This window comes from Amphiura filiformis, chromosome 16, assembly GCF_039555335.1.
Source record: "Amphiura filiformis chromosome 16, Afil_fr2py, whole genome shotgun sequence".
NCBI lineage: Eukaryota > Metazoa > Echinodermata > Ophiuroidea > Amphilepidida > Amphiuridae > Amphiura > Amphiura filiformis.
In genome coordinates, this window is record NC_092643.1 from 55,440,588 (window position 1) to 55,465,675 (window position 25,088).

A 25,088-nucleotide genomic window follows, 5' to 3' on the forward strand; every position below is an offset into this window, starting at 1 on the left:
AAAATTGATTCCCCCCTTAAAACTTCCACTCTCCCCTGGTGTAAATATTGGACCCTATTTTCTAACTATGTTTGTTATCTTTATAAGTAGAAAAGTTAGGAAATATATTATTTTGCACACTGATGAGGTCAAAATGTTTTGGACTGCTTTGTCAAATATGCAGTAGTGGGATGCAGTTATTTAAAAATCAAATAATTAGTCCCCGAATTAGTCAGTCGTCGTACACAAGACTATTTTGTGCTGACAGACATCTGAGCTTATCTGCTTTGTATGAGATGTAAAACTGGTTCTGCTTTTTACCAAAAACTTTGTTGAGCTTATAATGGGCAAAAATAATTTCTTTTTCATTGCTGTGCACCCACTGTGCATATCAATGAAGTTCCAACTTACACTCATGTATATTTACATAATTAGCGTGTGCTGCTCCTAATGATTCCATATATATCAATCCAAGATGTTTATGAACAAGGTTTATGAATCTTTGCCAATTATTATATTTTGAACCAAGTATAATATGTATATCCATGGCTGCACTTTTCATGGTACATTGTTGGACTTGTAGTAGTGCGCCCTCAACTTATTTTGACCAACAAACCAATCATAATAAAGTAAAGGCATTCAGAATGACAAATGTCAACAACAGAGGGCCACAATCAACAACATCTATGTGCATTGTTCCAATATCTGTGGTGCATTACACACAAAAGGTCCAAAACACGCAGTACACAAATGTCCATTGAAATTTAATTGAAAAGAGCGCTCTTTTTTGCCTAATACAAAAAATAGTGAAATTAAAAAAAAAGGAGTTATTTATAGTACCCCGGTACCTTACACTACTGTCTGTTCAATTAGCTTAGATTCTTGAATTTTTAAGATATTTGAAAAAATAAAAACTTGTGGCCAAAGTCATCAAAGAAAAGTGTTAGCACAGCCTTGGACCTAATGTGATTTATATTTTCAAATTCCCAAGTTCAATTTAAAACCCCATTTCTTTTCAATTTTGCCTCATTTTAGGCAGTTACTTGGGTCCACCGAAAGGGTTCGCGACCTTTTACAAATCGAGTGGGACGGTCCATTCTCAACTTAGGGCATAGACCCTATCCAATTTAGCAAAACAATCTGTCCACCAATCTGTCCTGCCATTTCACTTGTTATTCCGTTCCGGTTATTGGATAGGGTCTATAGGTGTTTATGGTCCTCCGATTTTTGTTACACGGAATTATATGGCGCGAAATCGTTTTATGCATAACATTATTCTGAGCATTATTTTTTCCTAAACAAGGACATTAAAATTATGGATTTCGTTCTCAACTGGTTTACAATGTAAATTGAGTTTTGTTTAATACCACCATTCCTTCCCATGAATATCAGCATTTGCTTGACATTTTCAGATACAGTAACTTTACAAGAAATGTTTTCTGTAACCTGATTGTTTTAAATCATATTTTCTTGTATAAAAGTTCTTTCGTTTCACAGTTTTTTCAGTTTGTATTCAACAAACAAAACGAAATAACAAATTGAAAATAAATGTGTAGTTTTATAAGGCCTATATGCCTACACCTTCTCAGACCCATTCTCAGACCCATTCGCACAATAATAAATAAATAAATAAATAAATAAATAAATAAATAAATAAATAAATAAATTACAACATTTTACCAGGGGGATGACACTCTATTCACGTGGTTTCTTTTCCAACGCTAAAAGATTACAATTTTGGTGGTTTGTAAATGAAAAGTGTCCGCACTATCGATTGATTACGTAACTGTTATGAATAATTTATTAGTTTTTCAATGCAATCGCCTCGACCCATTAATACATATTATCTGTATTTATCAAAGTACTTGGAATAGCAATCTGGTGAGTTCACTGAACTACGCCCAAATACTGATGGAGTTTTAATGGCGCTAATCCTCTCCATACACAGATGAACAAATACAATAGGAGAAGGTCAACACATATGACCTCCTATATGACATGTTATATGAGATGTACAACAACCTGAATATCATAAAGATCAGTGTTCGTTTGTGCATATGAACTGCATATTTACAATACTAAATATTACTCGTTATATATTATGTCAAATATTGGTATTATGACAACACGGTATATACATTGTATATAAAACGACTAATAGATCCTACTATCATGGCGTCAGGTCATTGGTTCATCATATCCCGTATGTTTCTTAAAATTCATTCATATTTGAGACAAATTTCTGTGCCCATTTTATAGGCGTACAGGTGGATCCGGTTTTTTTGTCATTTTCATTTCTTTTGATGAAAGAATTAAGGTTTTCCACTGCACGGAGGCCACTATGTGATACTAATTTAATGCTATTTGTAAATGAATGCGGATTCCGTTGTTGTTTTTCCACAGTGTGACAACTGTCCACCCATCCAGACAACATCATCACATAATAAAACGTCTGTATTTTTACGATGAGTAAATATTAAACTGAACTTTGCCTTGGAACATTGTGTAAGACGGTGTAAGATTTTGTGGGCGCCCTCAACATTATTATCCTCTTTGTATCCGTAAATGACATGGCATAGACTGTGTGAATTCTATGAAGACTAGGGGCCTACTTATACATGGGGTCATATCCATGGACACAAGTAACGATAATTGACAACACGATCCGCGACTGTATTTAGGGAGGCTAACCACTAATAATTAATAATGCCGGGTAGGGCCTACTCCTGGGCGACTCGTGTGGGCAAGGACGCTTAGGACGGTGACCAAATGAGTCTCAAATTTCACCGGGGAGGGGCACTCAAGTATGATAATGTAGGCCTATACGCATGTGTGGCCAACTTTTGTAAACACCCCCCTAAAACGAGTTTTACCCTACCAGCAAATTTAGGATCAATAGGCCTAAGCTAACTTAATACACTAAAGGAAGTTTTGGATGAGAAAACGGACATTTTGATGAGAAACGGCCAAAATGGTGAGAATTTAAATTTTCTCATTCTTTTGGATGAGAAACTTCCTGGTGTGTGTGTCAATCATTATTGTCTTATTAAAATCCGGGACTTTGGTTGACCTGTGCTAGACTCCAGCACATGTTAATGACGCAAAGACAGTTGTGGTAACACCATGGTCGCAGACCTGCAAAAAAGCTCAAAAACAGATAGTAATGAAACCAGTTTTTATTTTCCTTGCTCTAGCGAGTTCACAGAGAAGGTGTTTCTAGTACAATGCAGCGTCGGACTCTAGCTGAGAGCGTAGCCTGAGTCCAAACGGACTCCAAGAAGGGCTCTCCATACACAAATGAACAAACACAAAGGAAAGTAGTCTCCTCCGTGACCAGCTTGATTTCGATGGAGCGAAACCAAATTGGCTGCAGAGGAGACGGGTAATTTTGCCATGCAAATGAGGTGAGTGCCCTCTCAAGAATAACTACTCTCTGATTTTACTCAAGTTAGACTATCTTTTGAATAAAGTGCTCAATCCCAAAAGGGAGAGCGTATAAAAATTCAAAGAACAGACCTTCCAGAATAGGTAGTCGTTACTCTGAGTTTCATGCCTAAAAGGCAATCGTCAGACGACACGATGACATGCTTTGGGTGGACTACCATCACTTAGGAATGTGAAAGAATATACATTCCATGGTGTCAACAGCCAAAGTCTATTCAGAGACAGTCTGTCTATCGGAGATAGTCAGAAAGTGCTCAACTGCAAAACAGGAGCGTATTAACAACATTTTACTCAAGTTAGACTATCTTTTGAATAAAGTGCTCAATCCCAAAAGGGAGAGCGTATAAAAATTCAAAGAACAGACCTTCCAGAATAAATAAATAAATAAATAAATAAATAAATAAATAAATAAATAAATAAATAAATAAATAAATAAATAAATAAATAAATAAATAAATAAATAAATAAATAAATAAATAAATAAGGAATGTATTTATATAAGCTGGGCCTATTTTAGAAAACCTTAGTTCCCATAAATAATAACGTAATCTTTTGACAGTAGGGTTTCAACGCAAATTAGGCATACTGGCAAATATTTTGCTGGACAATACTTCCTGATGCGGATGGTCGAATAAATACCATCTCTGCGCATTGTGACATTCGTCCCCTTGCTCTAAATGGATTGATTCCAAAAGTTTATGGTACCCGACGTTCTCGGCTTTTTATAAAAATATCGCGGAAAAGACCAAACTTGAAAAGAAATGGGGTTTTAAATTGAACTTTAGAATTTGAAAAGTATAAATCACGTTAGGTCTAAGGCTGTGCTAACACTTTTCTTTGATGACTTTGACCACAATTTTTATTTTTTCAAATATCTTAAAAATTCAAGAATCTAAGCTAATTGAACAGACAGTAGTAGTATGATTAGATATATAATGAACTTCAATCACAAAGCAGACAGTCTGGTTTAAAAATATATCTTTTATTTCCTTTTTAAGAATCGGTTGAATCTATTATTTATTTTAATCAAAATTAATTTACGATACAATTGTACTAATCATTTATTTGTTTCAGTAATAATTTCAAACAATACAATTTTTTAAAATTTAACATTTGATTGTTATTCATCCAGAAATATGTTTTATCTTTAATTATCAGGGATGAAAGTGGCCTGAAGTGACTTGGCAGGAAAAGCCTGAAAAAGTGTGTAAATTTGGGCTATAAAGCCTCAAAACAGGCTGAAAATAAATAAAAGTGCGGAAATTTGGAGCAGCAAAAGGCCTGAAATCAGGCAATTGCCTGAAAACTGACATCCCTGAATTATTGAGATTACAACCAGTATCCATTTATTTATTTCAAGGGCGTACTACACCCATGGCCAATTTTGTGCCTATTTTTGCATTTTTCTCAAAAATTATAGCACATTGGTGACAAGTAAGATATGTATATTATAGGGGCAAGGACTACAACTACTGTACTGAAAATTCAGCAACTCAAAGCAAGTAGTTATTGATTTATTGATCAAATATTGGTTTTCCTCATTTTTGACTGTTACTCCACAACTGTTGTCTGTTCTGAAATAAAATTTCCAGTGCAGTAGTTGTAGTCCTTGCCCCTATAATTTACATATCTTACTTGTCCCCAATGCGCTATAATTTTTGAGAAAAATGCAAAAATAGGCACAAAATTGGCCAGGGGTGTAGTACCCCTTAAATTCTTAATTCAATAATTATAATAATGCATAATCATTGAGTAAGTGATTCCATTGTTTTATCACTCAACTCAAGGCCCAACTATCTCAATATGACATCAATTGTCATATGTGAATTTCATTCTCACACATATCTCCACCCTTGCATACTGGTAATTTTGAAAGGATGAAGTCTCCAACTTGAATAATTATAAAATGATAGCACTTGATCTTGATTAAGTTGGCTAATTTACTTTCAATTTTGTAGAACAAGAATAAATGTATTGATGAGCACAAAAGTTGTAGAGGATTGCTATTTCTATCAAGCACACACAGTTGTATTTCATTTTACTATTCAAATATATACAAAAGGCAAACAAATATTTCCATTTTTTTCATGGGAAACATAAAGTTAGAAAAATAAACTTTAAAAATAATTGCAGAACAAAATGCAGGTATATACAATACTTAAAAGCAAGTTGCATGAACTCTGAGGCATGATAAATGTATGTTTTATATATATTATTATATTAATTTAAAAAATAAAATGAATGGAGATTTGAAACAGTATACTTTAGCAAATTTTTGGTACCTTCTTCAGGCTTATAATAAAGCCGAAGCGCTTGGTACCGAAAATTTGCTAAAGTATACTGTTTCCGCTCGCTCGCTTTATTTGATTTTATTTCACGGAGTGTCAACCATCTGTTTACAAACTATTATATAAATTAAATGTGCATAAAAATATATCCTTGGAGAAGTAAAAAATATTACATTCTATTATCAAAATGCACTGATTTTTGTATTTTATTGTCACACATATTTGCATTATATATCCTAAAAATATTTTCTTGAATGCAAACATAATTATTTGCAGTGCACATAGACGCATAAATTTTGCGATTTACCAAATTATTTTCATAATCTATGAACACTGGCTCAAGCAAGCCCTGCAAATTTATCCAATTTACTTCTCTTCAGATTTGAATTCTTCCTTCACATTATCCGGTACATCAATCTCCAGTGGAATTGCAACAAAATTACCTTCGCCAAGTTGTTCCTTATCATAATTCAAACAAATATACTCCCTCTCTCCATCCGTCCCATCCGTATTCTTAGTGACACCATCCCCCGAAAATAACTCAAATATCCTTAGCTCACAGTATAGAAAGCACCGCGCCTCCCATTCCTTCTGGGGTGTAGGCAATGAAATAAATTTCTCATAACTCATGTATAAAGGTTTGGAAGGGTCACTCACGGCTTGTATAAACTTGAACCCTGCCTGCTCTTCAAAATACTCCACCGGTTTAGTCTGTATTGCGGTCCAGTGGTTCTGGATGGAGCTGCAAGCTTTTGGATAGCATTTGGAAATGAATTCTTTGAGTCCATCCCAGGTTGCTGGTAAGACAGGTACTTGGTTCGGTCCTTGCTTGGGAGAGAAGAGAATAATCCAATAGTTGGCTTTCTGTACACAGGCCTATGGGAACAAATCAAACACAAGAATCTTAAGGTAAGAAAGATGACAAATACAAATGTAGAGTTGTCCCTGCCAAATGTTTGCTTCCATGTATTTTGTTTGCATATTAGAATTAGAAATGAACCACAAGAGTGCTCAAATCCTAAAGAGGAAATAGATTGTCAAATAAAGCTGCCGATAAATTTGCAAAAGAATGTTTGGCACTGATTGGGAGAGGAAGGAACCAAGGCCAGGCAACAGAGAAAGCAACTCCGACCAAACAACCCAAGGTAGTAAGGGTAAAGCTCAACCATGATTGAAGCATTTTTAATCTCACTACATCCTTCCAAACATTCTTTTGCAAATTTATCGGTAGCTTTGATTGACAAATTATTTCCTCTTTAGGATTGAGCACTCTTGTGGTTCATTTCTAATTCTAAAAGTTTCATGTCCATGGGAAGAACAGTAGTTTACATTAGGGCTCATATTGAAATTCCCTTACACAGGAAGGTGTGCGCCATCCTGCAGCTTTCCTGTGCTAGCCTTCTTTTGTTAAAATCCTGGGCAGGGTGTATCACTGATGCATATAATCCATCCGTTTTATGACCAAGCTTTCCTGAGGCGCACGCTTAGCGAGGGGAATCCTGCCTTCTTTCTGTGTGAAAACGTGGTAGGGTATTTCAATATGAGCCCTTACATCAGCATAAGTTCCCCAGAACAACCCCCAGAATAGTTTTAGTAACAACACCAAATGCTTTATATTTATGAACTTGACTGGGTGGTGAATCTAAATTTATTCAGTTGATACCAAGGTTTTGTTGTATCCAAGTCAACACCAATTCACACTACCAGTAATGGAATCCAGGGCATCATACTTTCTCACATAATTTCAAACATACCTTCAGATGGATGTACTCCGGTAGGAAGCCAAGATGTAGCAATATTTCATATGGTGATTTGGTCATAAAAATCTCGCTAACAAGTGTCTCAGGTCCAAATACGAAGGCTGTTTTCCTACCCGGTGCAGCAGCCAATTTGGATGTCGTATTGGTACAAATACGTCCATATATGGGCTTCTCTAGAATGTCATGCCAATCAGTTCCTGGTTGGAATGGTTGAGATTTGTCGTCTGCTTCAGCTGCGTCTGTTGTAGATGGATTGCATAATCTCTCAACCAATTTGGCAAAGTCTTGTAGAGTTAGCTTTGGATTATGATTTGCAGACATGTTGTTTAGTCACGCATGCATTGCCCATACTTCTTAACACTCTCTTGGATGTACAGACTGGTATACAATTGTTATTTGTTTCTGTTGGCACTTCACACTCATTATATTGTTTCTAAAAAAAGAAAATATCGGAATGAAAACTTTAATATGGTGTTTGCATTTACGAGGGGGTATCAAAAAGTTTTAGAAATCGTCCAGAAGTGAAAGAGCTATATCAATGAAATTTTGTCAGTGCAATCACTGGTCCTTATGTACACTATGGTGCAAAAATGGTCTCATAAGTATGTTTACTTTTTTTTACAGACGACGCTAGATGCTAATAACCTGCTGCCCCAGTTACTGCGCATAAACTGCAAGATTGAGAAAATTGAGGCAAGCAGCGTTATTAAGATCCTGCATTTGAAGGGTTGCAGTGCCTAGAAAATCGATGATGAAATGAAAGTTATCTTTGGTGGTGATTGTGATATTGTCACTGTTGCTTTTTGGAAAATGAATTTTTATTTCATCACAGATTTTTGGGGCACTGTAACCCTTAAAATGGAATTTAATCATGCTTCATGCCTCAATTTTCTCCATTTTGCTGGTTATGTGGTTACATAGGCAGGTACTGACATCTAGCGCCTGTAAAAAAAGTAAACATTCTTATGAGACCATTTTTGCATCATAGTATACATAAGGACCAGTGATTGCACTGACAAAATTTCATTGATATAGCTCTTTCACTTCTGGGCGATTTCTAAAACTTTTGATACCCCCTCGTATGTTGGGATATCTCGAGCCAACAGAATCAGTTTTTCTCCCTAGGAACTTATGTTTATGTATAAGAAATTAAGGCAATTAAATGTATTAGCAGCGATTTGCAGAACCAGAATACTCAAAGACTCATCAAAATTTTTGCACTTTTGGAACAGCTAAGCATATGTGCTATTGAAGCCGACAAATGGCAAGTTACATGACCGCTATCTGATATCTGGCATGAAAATGAAGATAAATAAAAGTATACAAGTCCATATTTGTATTACTTCTGTGTTTTTCTTATTGCACAGGCAGGCTGTCAATTTCAGCATGGTACAGTGCTAGCAGTAGACACAGAGGACAGAAATTATTCACATGCCTTATGCCTTAGACATTTTGATCAAGTCGGCTTATACCATAGATAATTTGTGATCATTTGATTATGCAAAATATTTTGAAAATCTCTACAAATGTCTTTAAGGTTATATGCAAGTCAATTTTCTTGCAATACAGGGACATGTATTGTAAATGCATCTAAGTTTCAAGTCCTGCAGATCACCAAAAAACACAAGCCAACCTATCCTGTCCATCCTACACCACACAGTGTCATCGCCCCTATATCTTCATGGTAGAAATCGCCATGGTAGGTTGAATCCACAGCCACGTATGGCAATTTTCTTCCTACCTTTAATATGAGAGGCAGTAGCCAAGTGACCTGACTAAAAGGCTACTAACAAAAGCCGGGGTAATTGATTTCTCGCTGTGTGAGTAAGCTTGTATACGACATTGCGGTCAATGGTCATACTGCCTTCACTGTAGTGAGTGCAGCTATATAGCGTGCGCGCTGTAGACCATACAGGACCAACGCAATATTAGAATTTTGGTCAGATTTTGAGTTCAAGATGCATGGACTTTTACCTCAAAGTGCAAACTAACGACTATCATATCTGTTCAACACGTATTTTCAAGTGTATGAGACCACATCTGGTTTCTTGAGAAAAAATCATTTACGGGAGATATTCATCATTTTCCAACCCGGTATCCAAAGATTTTCGTCTGATATCAAAATCGTGCATAGCAATTCACGTGTATCGATCCCGTGTATTTATTTTAATATCTCTGCTGCATCAAATAATTATTAGCCAGACGATGTCGGTGTGCACCATCCATGTACACATCCTGGAGATCGTAGACTCTGCTAAATATCTTGGTGTGCACCTGGACTAATATTTTGTTTCAATGCCCACACTGATACTATGACTTGGGAAGGCTCAACAAATCTTTGCCCCCCTGCACATGCCAAATTTTTGGGATCCCAATTTGCAAACCTTAATTGGTCTAGAAAAACTATACATGTTGCGAGCGCAACGAAGAGGAAAATTTGCATAATTAAACGCTTCTGTAGTGTTTTTCTAAGCCTCTTTAGAGTCTTATTTAAAAGGCACCCCATAAATGTTTGCCAAAGATCGCTTGCCCCCCCTCACTTGCAAAAAATTTTACACCCTTCTCCAGGGCTCATAATTATTGCACAGTCCCTTATAAGACCTAAATAGTCAAGTATACAAGTCTTGCTTCAGGTATACACCCCCCCCCCTCCATCAAGTTCATCAGTCTATGCTATTTCCTTTTTTCCACACACCATCAGGGACTGGAATATCTTGGAGAAAGACTTCACCGGGTACCCATCCCACAGGTCGACAGCGACACCCTGTATTATAAATATTTTTTCCCTGCAACTTAATACTCCGTTGGTGAGCGACGGGCGATTGGTATTTCACCGAACGCAAGAAAAGGAGTCCTATCTGATTGGCTAGAAATTGATCGCTAGATCGCTCAGTGGTGAAGTACAAACTCAAAATGTAGAGATGTATTCAATTCTATTTAAATCAATATTCTATTATTGACGCAGATAAAGAAAGTTGCATAGTGTCTCGATATGTGCATTGTATTATAGACTTGTGATTTAATATTCTATACAGCACATGGATCTGAGCTGAATGGGCTATATGTGTTCCTTTTATATGATTGTAATTCTCAAACAGTTGAATCACATTTTTAACGTACGATTTAAAAATCGTTACACTGAAAATGCAGTAAAATATATCCACAGCAATCGCCGCTGATTAGTGTATTGAATTTCCAATTAGTGTATTGAAAACAAAACCTGGGTTTAAACCTGACAACAAATCAAATTTTTTTGTAATGGCAACATCATATGGGGTACTGTGGAGTGTGGTATCGTAAAAATGTGTAGAATAGAAACTCTGTGGTATCTCATATTGTGTAAATGGTATGCTTAGCCCAAGTCGCTCGGCCTATCTCAAACAAAATGAGAGGATTCGCCGTACTATCACAGCAATTTTTGACACAAAGATATAAGGATGATGACGCTGTGCATCCCTCAACTTCAACACTGCGCCAAGGCCGAGCAGGGATCGTCTCCACATCACCCTGGTTTGTTAACCACTGTATATCTGATACTGGCTTCATTTATGCAATGTATGTACTTCCCATGCATGCCATAGCGCACACGAGCAGTGTACCTTTCCTCTTCCAATTGAGTCAACACAGGAAGGAAGGAAAGCTAAGGAAGGAAGCTTATAAGGAAGGTAGTTCCAGTAACTGTAACTCGGTAATTTTTATTTAACATTATGACATCATCTGATTACCGAGTTACAGGTCGCCATATTAATGTCCGTTTCGCAAATACGCTAGCTTGAGCTTATACTGGCCATTTCCCGATTGCCAAAATCTTAAAATTCTTCATTCTCTAAAGCACATAAATACCTTACGCTAATGTAGTCCAATATGTGATCTGCAGAAACTCCGGCAAACTATCCGCATATGGATGTCTTGATATGATTGTTAAAAATGGTATATTTTTATGGTTTTTTCCACGTTTTTCGAATTTTAATACTTCTGTTTATGTGTTGTTTAACGTGCTGTTCACATTTATAACGGTCGCTTCTTGTAACGTGATTTAAATGTGACGTAACGTGACGTCAATCGCATAGACGAGAAAATAATACAAACCATTCACCAACTGGCAAAGTCCATCATCATCTGAAAGATGAAGCGTGCGCGCGCACAAAAAATGGCACAATCACATATGGGTACGATCGAACGATACAAAGCGCAGGAACTTTGCCTCTTATTGAACGTTCTGTGCACTTCCTGCGTCTGTGCTGGTTTGTAAACACGCCACCACGTGGACATTAATTTGACCTTTAACCTACTTCCTCGCTACTTCCGTCGACGAGTCTCTACTTTAGAGAATTTCGAACAGAAAGTGCTCGAAAGAATTGCTTTTACGAGAAAAGGAAGAATGAAGTGAAATTTCAACAACAGCGTATGGAAAGCTTATGATTTAAAGGTACATATTATAGATGATGTAGGTATTGAGTTTATATATAAATTATTTTATGGGCAGATGAGTTCTTTTGCGAAAAGGACCAAAATATACCGCAGCATGTCTTCGGGCCCAGTAAATGTCAGTATGTTGAAGGCTAGGACCGAAGACATGCAGGCAGGTCTAATAAGGAAGGAAGCTTATCACCACAAGACAAGCATAACTACTGACATGACCCACGTTTATTTTAATACATCTTCAAACCAGTAAAATCATTCGAATAAATGCTTTTCATAGTTCCTGTATTTCTAAATGAGAAAATTCAGTTTCATTTATTGGTACCAAAATATGAAATAAATACAAACCGTTGGAGATTCATGAATTGATTGTTTATTTTTTCCTCAGCGACGGCACTCTGGTATACAGAGCTCGTCACCCTTTTCCAAAAAAATTCAACAGATGGCAGCAAAGGCAATTTTTAATCAGGTAAGGGTCTGATCAGATCATCAGATGCCGGAGATGTCTTGTCTGCAGGCAGCTGCAGGCCTGTCAGCATGGTCAGAGCATAGACTGTAAACTTTTTACAGTCTATGGTCAGAGGCTCAGAGCCATTATTTTATTGTAAAGTAGCTCAAAGTGCACTGAATAGGACACCGGGATATTGGCACACTGGTGTCTGCAGACTGTGCCTTGCAATTTGGGGTTGATTTCTGGTGGGAGGGGGTCTTCTCGGGATCGGAGCCTAGTGAATGGTCAATGAGGGTCATTCCACTTTCGGATACGACTTATCTTTTCAAACTGTATAAGTTAGGCCAAAAAGGGTAATAATGAACTATACGCCCAACAGCAAAAGTACCCTCAATCAAGAAATTGTACACATTTTTGCCACGCATGTTTTGGGCATGCATGGGGAAAATGTGTAAAATTATCTTAATAAGGGTACTTTAGCTGTTGGGGAGTATAGTCGTACTTCAGTGGTTCCACCCCACCTATCTTACCCTGAATGCGCAATAATTATATGTATTGTTGTATCCCCTTCTCAAAATAGTCTGCCAATGATTCTCCCAGTGGCATAGCAGAGAAGATGTAAGAAAAGGAGAGAGAACAAAATTATGTACTTGAGATAATCCAATAGGTTATCCTGTCGCATCTATTCATAGTCCTTTATTCTCAAGTAGTTAGACATCCACTTGAAATATCCAGTGATGTTTATGTGTGTGACCGCCCACGGTTGACTGATCTGCACTCCAGAATTGGAAATATTTCCAATGTTTCTATAGATAATTAGTTGAAAAGTATGAAACGGGTGTGTTAAGGACCTGCTGCTTGGATGGGATACCACAAGTGGATAATACAAGAAAGAAATCAAGTGTTGTAAAATTTCCCTCAAAATCCGCCCTTTTTAGTAGATATATGAATTTCAATAGAAGACATTTTTAGGATTTTTTTAGAGAAGTGGTGATTGTTGATCATTTCTGTTTTATTTTTTTATGTATTTTCCTGTCATTTCCTGTAAACCTAATAAAGATATTCTGATAATTGAAAATCTTCTCTATCATAAATAATAGAAGCTGAAAGTGACAACAAGTAGCAAAAAGTGTAATTTGCCATGGAACTTCAGTCATATTTTATCTGAAATCTGGCTGAATGACAGGGTCTTCATGTATGGTATGCATGGCATAATGAAATGCAAGCACTGACCTATCCCTAAAAGTAGTTATCTGTAACTTGTGTATCACACACGTCAAGGGTTCAAACCCCATTGTGGTATTCTATTGTTAAGCAGCTAAATAGGGTGATTCATCACTTACTTTGAATGGGCGGTCTCACACATATCTTATTTGAGGATAGCTGGATCAACCTCCTCTTTCTTACATCTTCTCTGGGCATAGTCATGGGGAGTTACCCCCTCCCCCTTGTGGGGTGCTGGCTGCCATCATATTTTCTAGTTTTAGGTCCCGTAGGTTTAACACACTTCATGGGCCAACACCCTAATAAGGCATTACAGGGAAAATAATAATATCTTCTTCATTTTGGGCTGAATATTTTCAAAGCATTTGTTGATAGCTGCCCTGTCACATCACATCAGCAACTGACTAGGAAGTCTTCAAGCAACAACTGCATGAACATTTAAGAAATTAATCATAACTTGCACACTCACTAAACCCTGCTCAGATTATTTCATCTGCAAACAGCAACAAGGAGTGTTGGCCAGTATATCAGCAGATGCAGATACCCCTATTGTGAGGATGCCTGCCCACAGGCCACTTTCTATGTCATGTGCTTACTTTTTTGAAAATACACAGTAAAACAAGAAGACATGCTGTTTTCATCTCTCTGCATTCCGTATCTTTATTCACTTTCCTATATACAACAACCATGCACTTTACATATTTATACTCATCTAGCTCACTTTCCAAAAATAACAAATCTTATTTTGTTTCCATGTTCATATCTTAAATATTCCTCAATATAACTTTCATGAAAAACAATCAAAAAACAACAAAATATTGTGAATATCACAAGCATTAAATAGTGTACTACTTTTGACACTAGGAGCAAAGGTTACTAATTTTGTTTGCGGAATAATTAAATTTGTTTAACATATCAAATAATGATACAATTTTACACTATCAAATATTCATTTTTGCAACAGGTGTGACAAGGCCATAATACCAGGGTTTATTACTTATTGACCTTGCATGGCAGCATGAGTACACATCAGCGGAGTCTTTTTTTTTTTTTTTTTGGGGGGGTGATGGATGTAGAAGGGACCAAGTTGGGTGTATCCTTGATGTAAGATATTCATGAGTTAGACTAGTGTAAAGACTCCATTGAGGAATTAAACAGCTTATGGAATAAAGCTGTATAATCCTTCAATAGAAGATTTTATTCCTTTAAGAAAATTTTCAGTACTAGGCTTAATTTCTGTGCAGTTTTACATGAGAATAAACACAATTTTGGGAAAGTTTTAGTCCAGTCTGTGACAAGTATTCTAGTGAAGACAAAATGGCCTTGTTGTCTGTGCATCAAATAAAACTCGAGTAGTTTTGACCATGTGTTGGGTATTCATATCAATATTATGTGATCAGTTCCTATGCTACTCTTATTATTGTGTTATTCCAGTTGAAATCCATACACCCCCTATGTTAGACATTCATGACCTTAATCTCCTACACAGGGGGTGTAGATTTCGGGTAATCCAATTTGAAATTCACACTCCTGTGTGGATATTTACGGTCATATCTTCCATAGGGGATGTATGAATAATATCAACTGGAATAGCCCGTTAGAAATACACTTACATGTATATCAAAATATCTTTACACTGAAATCATTTGTACAACAGCTGCAATTTAAAAAAAAGTGCATTTGCAAATATCTAGGCATTGTATCATGTGGGTGTATAAAATTTGCCAATCACTATTGACCACAACAGCCTCATCCAAATGGCAAAGTTCAATTCGCTACTTGCACGGTTCCGCCATTATGCACTATGTGCGGGGAGAGCCTCGAACTGGCAGCATACATGAAAGGAAGAATTATGTAACCTTACACAGAACATTATGACTAGTTCAATTCCCATTCATGTGTGCTGCCAGTTCGAGGCTCTCCCCGCACATAGTGCATAATGGCGGAACCGTGCAAGTAGCGAATAACCTCAATTAAACAATCAAAGTGTAAAATTTAACCTTGAATTGCAGAGTATGAGTTTTTGTACTCAAATTTTCAAATGTCATTCAATGAATGTACAAATGTATGAGGGTTAAAGAACTGTGCCCTGATAGATGAGCATGTTGTGGATCCTTGTGAATTAGCAAAATGAGGACAACAGTCAATTTTTGTTTGGAGAAGAACTTTTAATCAACTTTGAAATGCCATGAATGAAACATACAGAAAAAATGATTTAAATGGTGAGTCTGCTCATAAACTTAAACACAACTTTGGTGACATCCTCATTTTGCTGGATCGGGTCACAAATACGCACATCGTCGTTGGGCAGGAACAACCTCCTATGTGTCATTGGTTCCTGAACATGTTTAAATCAAAACCTCCTATAGTAACCTCTTCCCCGTTTCATTTTAAACATGTGCAAGGGCCACAGTATATAGGAGGGGTTTTCCTACCCAAGGACGACATGAAGTCATCATCAATCAATTTCCAACTTAGATGTGCCTGTCTACACAAATCGCTAATTACACTACAAGATACCTATTGCGGCCACCTGTATAGGTACACTGTCGCACAGGTACCTGACTTGTACACACACAAGTACCTAGTTCCAATGATGCTACTGCATAGGACCCACCAGCGGTAGTACTGCACGGTACCAGCCAACTATCTTGATGCAGGTGGCAGCAATAGAAGTCTGGTAGATTACCTCTGATGATATCACTATTAGAAATATTGGATATAAGTATTGTCAGACATTTACACCAACTACTAATTTTTCAAATATATTTGAATTGATGGAAAATCTTGAGATAGATAAAGAATCGGATTGCTGCTATATACTTTATGCTGTATAAATTGTTGTGCTAAAATTTTGTATCAAAATGATGAGAAGATGGTTTCTTAATTATTATGACACTATACACTGTATTTGGAAAAATTACAAAATGTGGTATTCAAAACATAATGACTAATTTTTCTTGTGTACTTTGATTATTTGCAGCAACACAAAACAGAGCAAAAACTAAACAAAAGCCAATTTGATTGGGGTACACACACATTACAAATTTAAAATCTACACATATATGTGATGCGATCAAGCAAAATCAGTCGGACCTCGGAAATATTAAATTTCCAGTTTCTTATGGGGTAGTAAAAAGCATTTACAAAGCTGCATTTTGCAGAAAACTCCATTGAAATTGAACAACTAGTTTCCAAAACAAAGGAATCAAAAGGAAATATTTCCTTTGTTTGGCTATATCTCAAAATCAATATTTCCGAGTTCCGACTGATTTTGCTTGATCGCATCACATAAATTCAATCAAAAAAAAATTGGTGCTTCAATAACTTGAAATTCTTCCTGGACTAAAATTTGTATTACTTGATAGGGGCTTTCTTTTATTAACCTCTAGACAACACTAAGATTTGATGGATGCGAAAGGCATGAAATATATGTATTATATTTGCTTAAAAAGTTCCCTTTTTCAGAGTCTTGGTTAGCAGTGACATGGCTTGCGACACCAGCACAGTGTCTTCATTCAGTGTAGTATCCACGCTGCTATATGTATTGCAGCAAACAAAATATAGGAAACTAAATAAACTGAAGTCCAGATCATTCAGTAAACTGCCCTTTAGTTGACGCAATTACTGTACTGTACTGTTAAATTGACATGAATGACGAAACTCAGTCTTGTTGCTCCCAAGAAAGCAATTTTGAGATGCTACTCTTACAATTAGAAAAAAAATTATCTGATTGTTATTTTTGTAAATAATCAAAATGGATGGTTGGTAGGTATGAGCATTTTATAAAGAAGAAAACAGTAGGGGGCAATCCTTGTGCTATTCCAGTTGAAATCCATACACCCCCTATGGAAGACACAATCTTAATCGCCCACACAGGGGGTGTGAATTTCAAATGGGATTACCTGAATGGGAGACTCCATATGAAAATTACACCCCCTATGAAACAGATTAAGCTCATGTCTTCCAAAGGAGGTGTATGGATTTTAACTGGAATAACCCATTATGCAGGACTTTGCAGGTGTTTCCTTTTGGCTTGTAATTAGCCTAATCATGAAATGAGAAGGTTATCTATTGAGGTCTATATCAATCTACTAAATGACTGACATATTACTCAAAAGTAGGTCAAGGTCATTCATTGACAGCAAGAAAACAAAACAACATTAAGCAACACAAAACATGTACCTATTTTCAAACAGTTGTATCCATACTATTTTACTAGACATTATTTGCAGTTCTTGGGAACTTATATAGAGGAAGCCCCGCCAGGGCAGTTCTTCTGGGGTGAACCAGACCTGCCTGGTTATCAAATTTATCAGTGACAAGATTATCTCTGAATTTAACAGGTGCTAACTGATATTTTAATGTTATTGCATCAATTAGCACCTGTCAATTCAGAAATAATGTGGCTGATTAATTTGATAACCAGGCAGGTTTGGTTCACCCCGAGAAGAACTGCTCTGGTGGGGCTTCCTCTTTAACCAAATTATATTGCTTTCTGGAACTTTTCTAACAGAAGTTGCAAGTCTAGTGAAATAGTATTGATAAAAACAACACAAACTAGAACGTAATCAATCTGTGCATGTCTATATCAGCAATTTAAAACAACTGCTTACACACAATTAAACAAAATAAAGCTATTTGAACACACTTTCTCTATAAAGTTCAGTAAGATCATGTACGCAAGGTAGGAAACTATAACATGTATGTGCAATTTGGTATAAACGCTATAATAGAAAAACAATATTTTAATACTATGTAAAGCAAAGCAAGAATGTGCAACACATAGGCTCAACAACCAGAGAGCAAAAAACAAAATATGGCATAAAAGATCACTTTGAAGGCTTAGGACCAGAACATCTTATCTCTAATAGCTGCCCCATAGACATTTGGATCATTTCTGTATTCTATATTGCACACATTGTAAAATTATGACACCTGTCAGCTATTGCAGATATGGCTTTCTTGCCCTAAACCCCCAATGTATACTTTATCTCAGGGACTACGAACATAATATTTTATGCTAAAAATACATAATGAGGGTTTAGGGAAGGATTGCCTTTTCTGCAATAGCTACCAGGTGCCCATATTAATAGATTGTGTACAATATAGAATGCAAACATTGTCAATTGTCTAAGGGCCGCTATTGCAGATAGGCCTGGCACTAATCCCAGGAATGTACTACAAACCACACACCTACAGCACACCTAAACATCACAAGGAGTGTGATTTGTAGCACAACATGCATATACTGCAACAGGAGACAGGTTAATGCCTGCACAACCTACAGTTCCTATGCAGCTCTACACATACAATGTATATCAGGATGTTCCCAGGTAACCTGCACATTTGAAATCTATACCCCCTGTGTGTAAGATTAAGCATTAAGGTCACATCTTCCACTGGAATTGCCTATTGTGAACATACATGGGTTAGATGCAAATTCTCAAACAAGATTGTATATTTTTAACTCACATTTGTATCATACTCTTGTGGTTTTATCTGATATATGACAACTTTATCAAACTTTAAGTTAACTACAATCATTTTAATTACAATTTTTGAGTTGAAAACAATAAATCCACATTTAATTACAAAACAAATTTACATTACATAATATATTAAGAAACATCAGATAATTACATTATGTTCAGATTTGTAGATAAAGAAAGAGAGAGATGACAGTCCAGACCTTCATATATGTCCTGTCGTAATGTACCATAGTCTTCTTCTTAGACCCTCTTTTGGTTTTAATAGAATTTAAATTTTCCCTAATCTGGAATGTCACTGAACTAGCTACCTACAGATCTGAAACAATCATTCACAGCCCTGTCTTATAACTGTCAACAGTCTTTAAAGTCTCTGAAAAACCATATACATGTATAGTATGTTTTACGGCACCCTTACCACACCCGATGGGGTGTGTCACTTGAGCGGTGGTAGTTGCAGTAGGTGATCTGCTGCAAACTTTCTGCATTGCGAGCAGGGCTTGAAATAAGGATTTCAGATCCAGGAGCAATTTTGGGTGTTTTTGTTTAAATATTGCCCCTGGTCTATACAAATACACACAGTTCTGTTTTAGAACCAGGGGCATTTTGCCTTTTAGCAGGGGTAAATTTGCCCCTTGCTCCTGCTTATTTCAAGCCCTGATTGCGAGTAACAAAAACGGACCAAGATCGAGTCAGGTTTACATCTATTTTGAGCAATTATTAGACCATATGATTGGAAAAGTGTGTTATGAGGCTTGTGATGGTATTTACAGCTTGTCACCCACACTCGACAGCCTGTGACAATTATAAGAGAGGACCATATATCACCTGTCCTTATGCCTACATGTACATTGTATAGTAACTCTTTAACAGGTGGGCCAATGTTTTAAAAGTGCAAAGTGCCGATGTTGCATGCAACATAATACAAATCCTGAGAAGAAGTGTGTTTTACATTGTTTGCTTGCTTGACCACTCAACTTGACCACTTATTACTGGTCACTGGGTCAGAAAGGTATCTAGAGAATAAAGATAGAAAGTTTAATCTACAGTCATCAATGGTCATTAGAAGTATACACATTAACTACAAGTATCTGCAACGCTGGATGGAGGCATACAAAATAGATCAATTTCTTCTTTTCTTCTTTTTTACACTATGATCAAAATTGTTTCACATCAAGTTGGCTCCAACTTTTCATTTTCCTAGTTTTTCTTTTCTGTCTGGGTACAAAATGATTTGGATTTATAAAACTTCATAAAAGTTACAAAAATTCATAAGCTAATACATGAAATCAAATGTGAGTATAGAATTGATTTTTGAGTAATGACGAACTAGAATACTAAAGTGTGAACTGTGTTAAGTTTTAAAACATACAAGGCTGGAAAAAATATTTATCTTCTGGGAAGATAAGCTAAATTTCGCCCCAAGTCCAAAGTAGCATCCTAGCATCCTCTTTTTATGACATGTTTCAAAAGATAACCACGAAAAGATTATTCCTTAAATTTCAGTTGATTCTGATTTTGCGTGATTATGCATGATCCACATGCCACTACAAGTGTTAATTATGTTCTGGTACACCAGAATGTAAATTTTCAAATATGTGGATATTTTTGCTATTTAACAAATTAATCTGGAAGAAATTTTTGTACATAAACAGTATGCAGAGGTTTCCAATGGTATGAAAATCTCAAATTTTGAGAAAAGTGGAGGGATGAGGCTGTGGATCACAAAATGCCCCTTTAAATTAATTAAAGTCCAAATCCCAAAATGTCACTGACAAGCGCTTCTTTGATTCCACATTTCTTCCAGACCTAATAACATCAAAATCCTTGGGTATCAAATCAGTGAGTTCACACATAACATCTCATTTTTAAGCTGTATCCTTTTCAAGCTCAAATATATTAACAAAACACATCAAATTTTGTAATGGCGGCTCAATGATTATTTTATGCTCATCTATTTGAATTTAAAGAAAAATCCAATTTTGTTTTTACAAATGAAGCACTGCAAAACAAACTTATTTTACTTCGCATACATTAAAATATTTCAGTTTTTCCAAAGCTAAGCTTGTGAATCTTAAGTCGCGAATTATTTGGTCATAAACATTTTACATACATCTCAATTTTCTACTTCATACAGAAGACAATACAAATATATTTCAATTTGAAATACTTCTGCTGTAACAAGGATCAGTATTATCACTTAAGTTTGTACGTACTGTGTATTGGTTATTGTTTTGAAATTGTCAAATTCTTTCTTCACTAACAAGGCATTAATTGTTGTTCGGTTTATAATTGGTGAAAATTAAAGGGTAAAGTCCTTACTTACACTCGAGTAACTTCGCATAAGTGAGCGCCAGTCACACCTTATGCAATGCACAACTGGGTGCACACCATTCTACATGTCAACACAAGACCCTAACAATTTTGTGTTGAGGTTCCACTGTAAATATTAACTCTAATTTGAAGGCCTAAGCTAAAAACAGAATCCAAGATAACCTCAATATTATACATTTTGTAATCACACATGATTGTCTTTCAAACTGGATTTGCTTACAAGCTTTTTTTTGTTTCTGTTTTCAACTGCAATATAAAAATGTTTGTTTGCGGGAACAATCACTGCACCACAACTGTACATTCACACTTGGTACACCGTACATGTATCAGTAGTAATTACAGGTATGGAACAGGGATTCAGTCACCATGTATTATCTGGGTACATCATGATCAGAACTCAATTGGAGGTTCATAATCAATTCCCTCGATTGAGATTTTAATACAAGATCTTAATCAGAACAAGCATCTCATGCTAAGTTGTTGCCTCAAAGGACAGTGTATCAAAAATGTAAACTGAATCCATACTACTGATGGTGCTGACACATAAATTCTATAATAGTCCATTTGGCTTCCTTGAGGGAGTGACTTCAGTGCATGCTCCTGTGAGCAAAATGTTAAATTGTGTGTGCTGACTCAAAGAACTGGCATGTTTATACGCACGATCAAAGGTGATGCATCTGAACACACATAAACTGACGTCACTGCCTGAAGAAAGCCAAATGGACTATACCTGTTATTGAGTGAAGAAATAATTGGGCATGGATCTGGAGAAAACATTATAAAACAGAATCTCAAGTACTTGCTCAGAATACACTCACAATGATGTTTGTAGTAAACAGAAAGCGATATGCTATTCCAGTTGAAATCCATACACCACTATGGAAGACATGACCTTAATCTCCCATACAGGGAGTGTGAAATTCAAATAGGCAACCTGAACAGGTGACTCCATTTGAAATCTACACCCCCTGTGTTGGAGAATAAGGTCATGTCGCCCATATGGAGTGTACGGATTTCAACTGAAATAGCTCATTATGTTGCTACAATCTGTTATTGAGAGTTTGAAAGTTCACACCGTTTGAAGTTTGAGCCGTTTATTTTGTACATAATACGAGTAAAAAATGTTAGCTATGAGTTGCAATTTATAGTACGCTTTATCCACCACAATATAATTTCTTGTCCTCTGGAGCCAACCATAATGTATTTACATCAACTATACACTTGTACAAATTTCAATACACAATTCCAGATAGGGGTATGTATGTAACCATTGCATTTTAATGCCAACACGACACAAACCAAAGCACCTGAGGGCGCTTTGTTCTCCGTATATCATGCTTCCGCCTTCACCCCTGTACGTGCTGCTGCAGCGTACTCGTGATCCGTGTACACCACCGAGCTTTCTTCTTCGACTACGACAACCTTGGGAGAGTTATTCTCCTGGTCGTTTTCTTCATCCTCTTGCGTACTCCCACTGCTGCCACCACTGCAGCTGCTGTCGCGTCGACCATCCCGCAGGCAAGATTAGAGTTATACAATCCAAACGTAGTGCTTGGATCAGGTAGCTCCTCAGCATGGGCCAGAAACAGATCCTTCAACAGGCTCAGCTCCTTGGATAAGATCGTTACCTTCTGCTCCAGGTTAGCATTCTCCGTTTTCAGCTCATTGACTCGAGCCATTGTCTCTTGAGCCTGCTGTCTGCTCTTGTCACGACTCTTGCGCACCGCGATGTTGTTGCGTTCATGGCGCTTCTTGTACTCGCACTCTCCTTGTCGTTACAGGTACTTCTTGGCCGATTTGCCTGGCGGGGTCGCCTTCCCACCCCGCTTTTACGATTGTCGCTCGGGACCTGACTGCTTTGCTCGGAAGTGTCATTTTCGTTGCCCGCTTCCATGGAGAAGAGAATCTGCCACTAGATAGCCGAAGAGTATAACTCTGGCAGCGATAAGTCTGGATGGATGGATGTACAATGTATGACACAGCCTTCGACTTCCCAGTGAGTATTTGTCACCTACAATGCAAAGAAAACAACAAAAGCTATAGATCAACATGTTGTATTTTTTTCAAAAAGCCATGGAGCTTTCTGGGGGAGTTGAAGTCACGACTTAATGTCAAAATTGTTCTGTTGATTTACAAACACAACAAATTCGGCTAATTCCATTTAGATGTAAGTTGATATGCCAAAAAATCCTGTCTGAAATTTTGTTTACCAATTTCATAAAATAATATTGTGGCTTTTAAGGTAAATCAATGCATTTCACACCAGACCAACGCAGGGAAAAAAAGTAGGAAAATCTAAATTTAGTCCGAATCTGGAAAACACTTCTTCAGTCCGACACTGCACTAGTCCAAAACTGAAAACCATAGCGCTAGTCCGAAGCTGAAAATCACAGCGCTACATGTAGTCCGAATCTGAAAAACACTGCGCTAGTCCGAATCTGAAAAATACTGCGCTAGTCCGAATATCGGACTACAGTAAGTCTACTCAGAAGTACAGACGCGACACACATATTGTGCCGACTTTGAGGCACGCATGCATACCTGCAGCAGAGATGCAGCACTACCAACACGTCACTTTGTACTTCAGAGTGGACAAACTGTAGCGCAGCATTTCCCAAATTCGAATTCGGACTAGCACAGCGTTTTTCAAATTCGGACTAGCTCAGTCAATGGTTTTCAGTTTCAGACTAGAGCAGTGTTTTTTAGATTTGGACTAGCACAGTGTTTTCAGATTTGGACTAGCGCTGTGATTTTCAGCTTCGGACTAGCGCTATGGTTTTCAGAGTCTTCGAAGCATTTAATTTTTTTTAAATTTACACTAAACAAAGCTAAAATCACAATCCTACATCTGCCTGGAACAATAAAACAAAACAAAACAAATATACTTCCTGGTCAGTTTTAGTGCTAATTAAAGATTCACTAAATTCTAAAATCCAAACAATTTATTTCAATAATTTATTTAGTTCCCACAAATCACAATAATTATTTTTAATATATTATTATCTTTGCTTCTGCTCTGTATATTCCAAAAAACCACATGTTTACATGTGTTGAGAAGTTACGCAATCACTCATTCCCGTAGTATTTCGTAAACATTGGCCAGAATTGGCACATAACACTGCACGTACGACAAACCAGTCCAGTCTCATTGATAGTACACAACCAATAGGCAAGCAGCACGGCGGAGGTGGGGACGCCATCAAAACAACACACATTCACACAGCTTTACTATCATGGAAAATACTGAGATTCAACCATCAAAATTACACGTTTTACCTAGTCTTGAGCTTATCAAATTTGTCCAGGATTGTCAGGAAGCAGTAAGGATCCTCGCAGGTATGTAAAAATGCGGTGGAAGATCACCGAAACCGGTGTCTGAAAGATTCTGGCTGCAGCGCCCGATTACGAAATCACCTCGAAGACTCCATGTTGATATTTTTTTCTGACAGTTTGTTTTCGTTTTCAGGAGGTGTGAGCGCCATCTGTTGTCCTGTAAAGAAGTTAGGCAAATTCTGGCAAAAAAAGCAAGCCCTGATAAAAAGTTAGGCATTATTTTGTCACTTCACCGTGTACACAAAAATACTGTGCGAAAGTTAGGCATTTCTAGGGTTAGGGTAATTTGATTCGATTTGTGAAATCTTCAACACTGCTATGACAAGGACTGTTTTCCAATCAGGCCCTTTTGACAAGTCACCAA

At 36.9% G+C, this 25,088-nt stretch overlaps 2 protein-coding genes across 2 annotated transcripts; both read right to left on the reverse strand.

Moving 5' to 3' along the window:
- Positions 1–6,015: 6,015 nt before the first annotated feature.
- Positions 6,016–7,900, reverse strand: LOC140136636 (uncharacterized). The gene is made up of 2 exons (XM_072158316.1): positions 7,466–7,900; positions 6,016–6,587 (listed from the first exon to the last, which is right to left on the reverse strand). The coding sequence occupies exons 1-2, from the start codon at positions 7,790–7,792 to the stop codon at positions 6,078–6,080; spliced, it is 837 nt and encodes a 278-aa protein (XP_072014417.1). The 5' UTR covers positions 7,793–7,900; the 3' UTR covers positions 6,016–6,077.
- Positions 7,901–21,302: 13,402 nt separating this feature from the next.
- Positions 21,303–24,867, reverse strand: LOC140136237 (CCAAT/enhancer-binding protein gamma-like). The gene is given in 3 exon segments (XM_072157961.1): positions 21,303–23,216; positions 23,219–23,402; positions 24,668–24,867. Coding segments are annotated over 2 exon segments (480 nt in total). The 5' UTR covers positions 23,286–23,402; positions 24,668–24,867; the 3' UTR covers positions 21,303–22,803.
- Between the last annotated feature and the right edge of the window lie 221 nt (positions 24,868–25,088).

What these genes read in the sequence shown, in the direction of transcription:
- LOC140136636 (XM_072158316.1), bottom strand. Translation starts at nt 7,792, where the DNA reads ATGTCTGCAAATCATAATCCAAAGCTAACTCTACAAGACTTTGCCAAA. An exon ending in CGGAGTACATCCATCTGAAG is followed by an intron (nt 6,588 to 7,465) that starts GTATGTTTGAAA and finishes TTGTTCCCATAG; the next exon opens with GCCTGTGTACAGAAAGCCAA.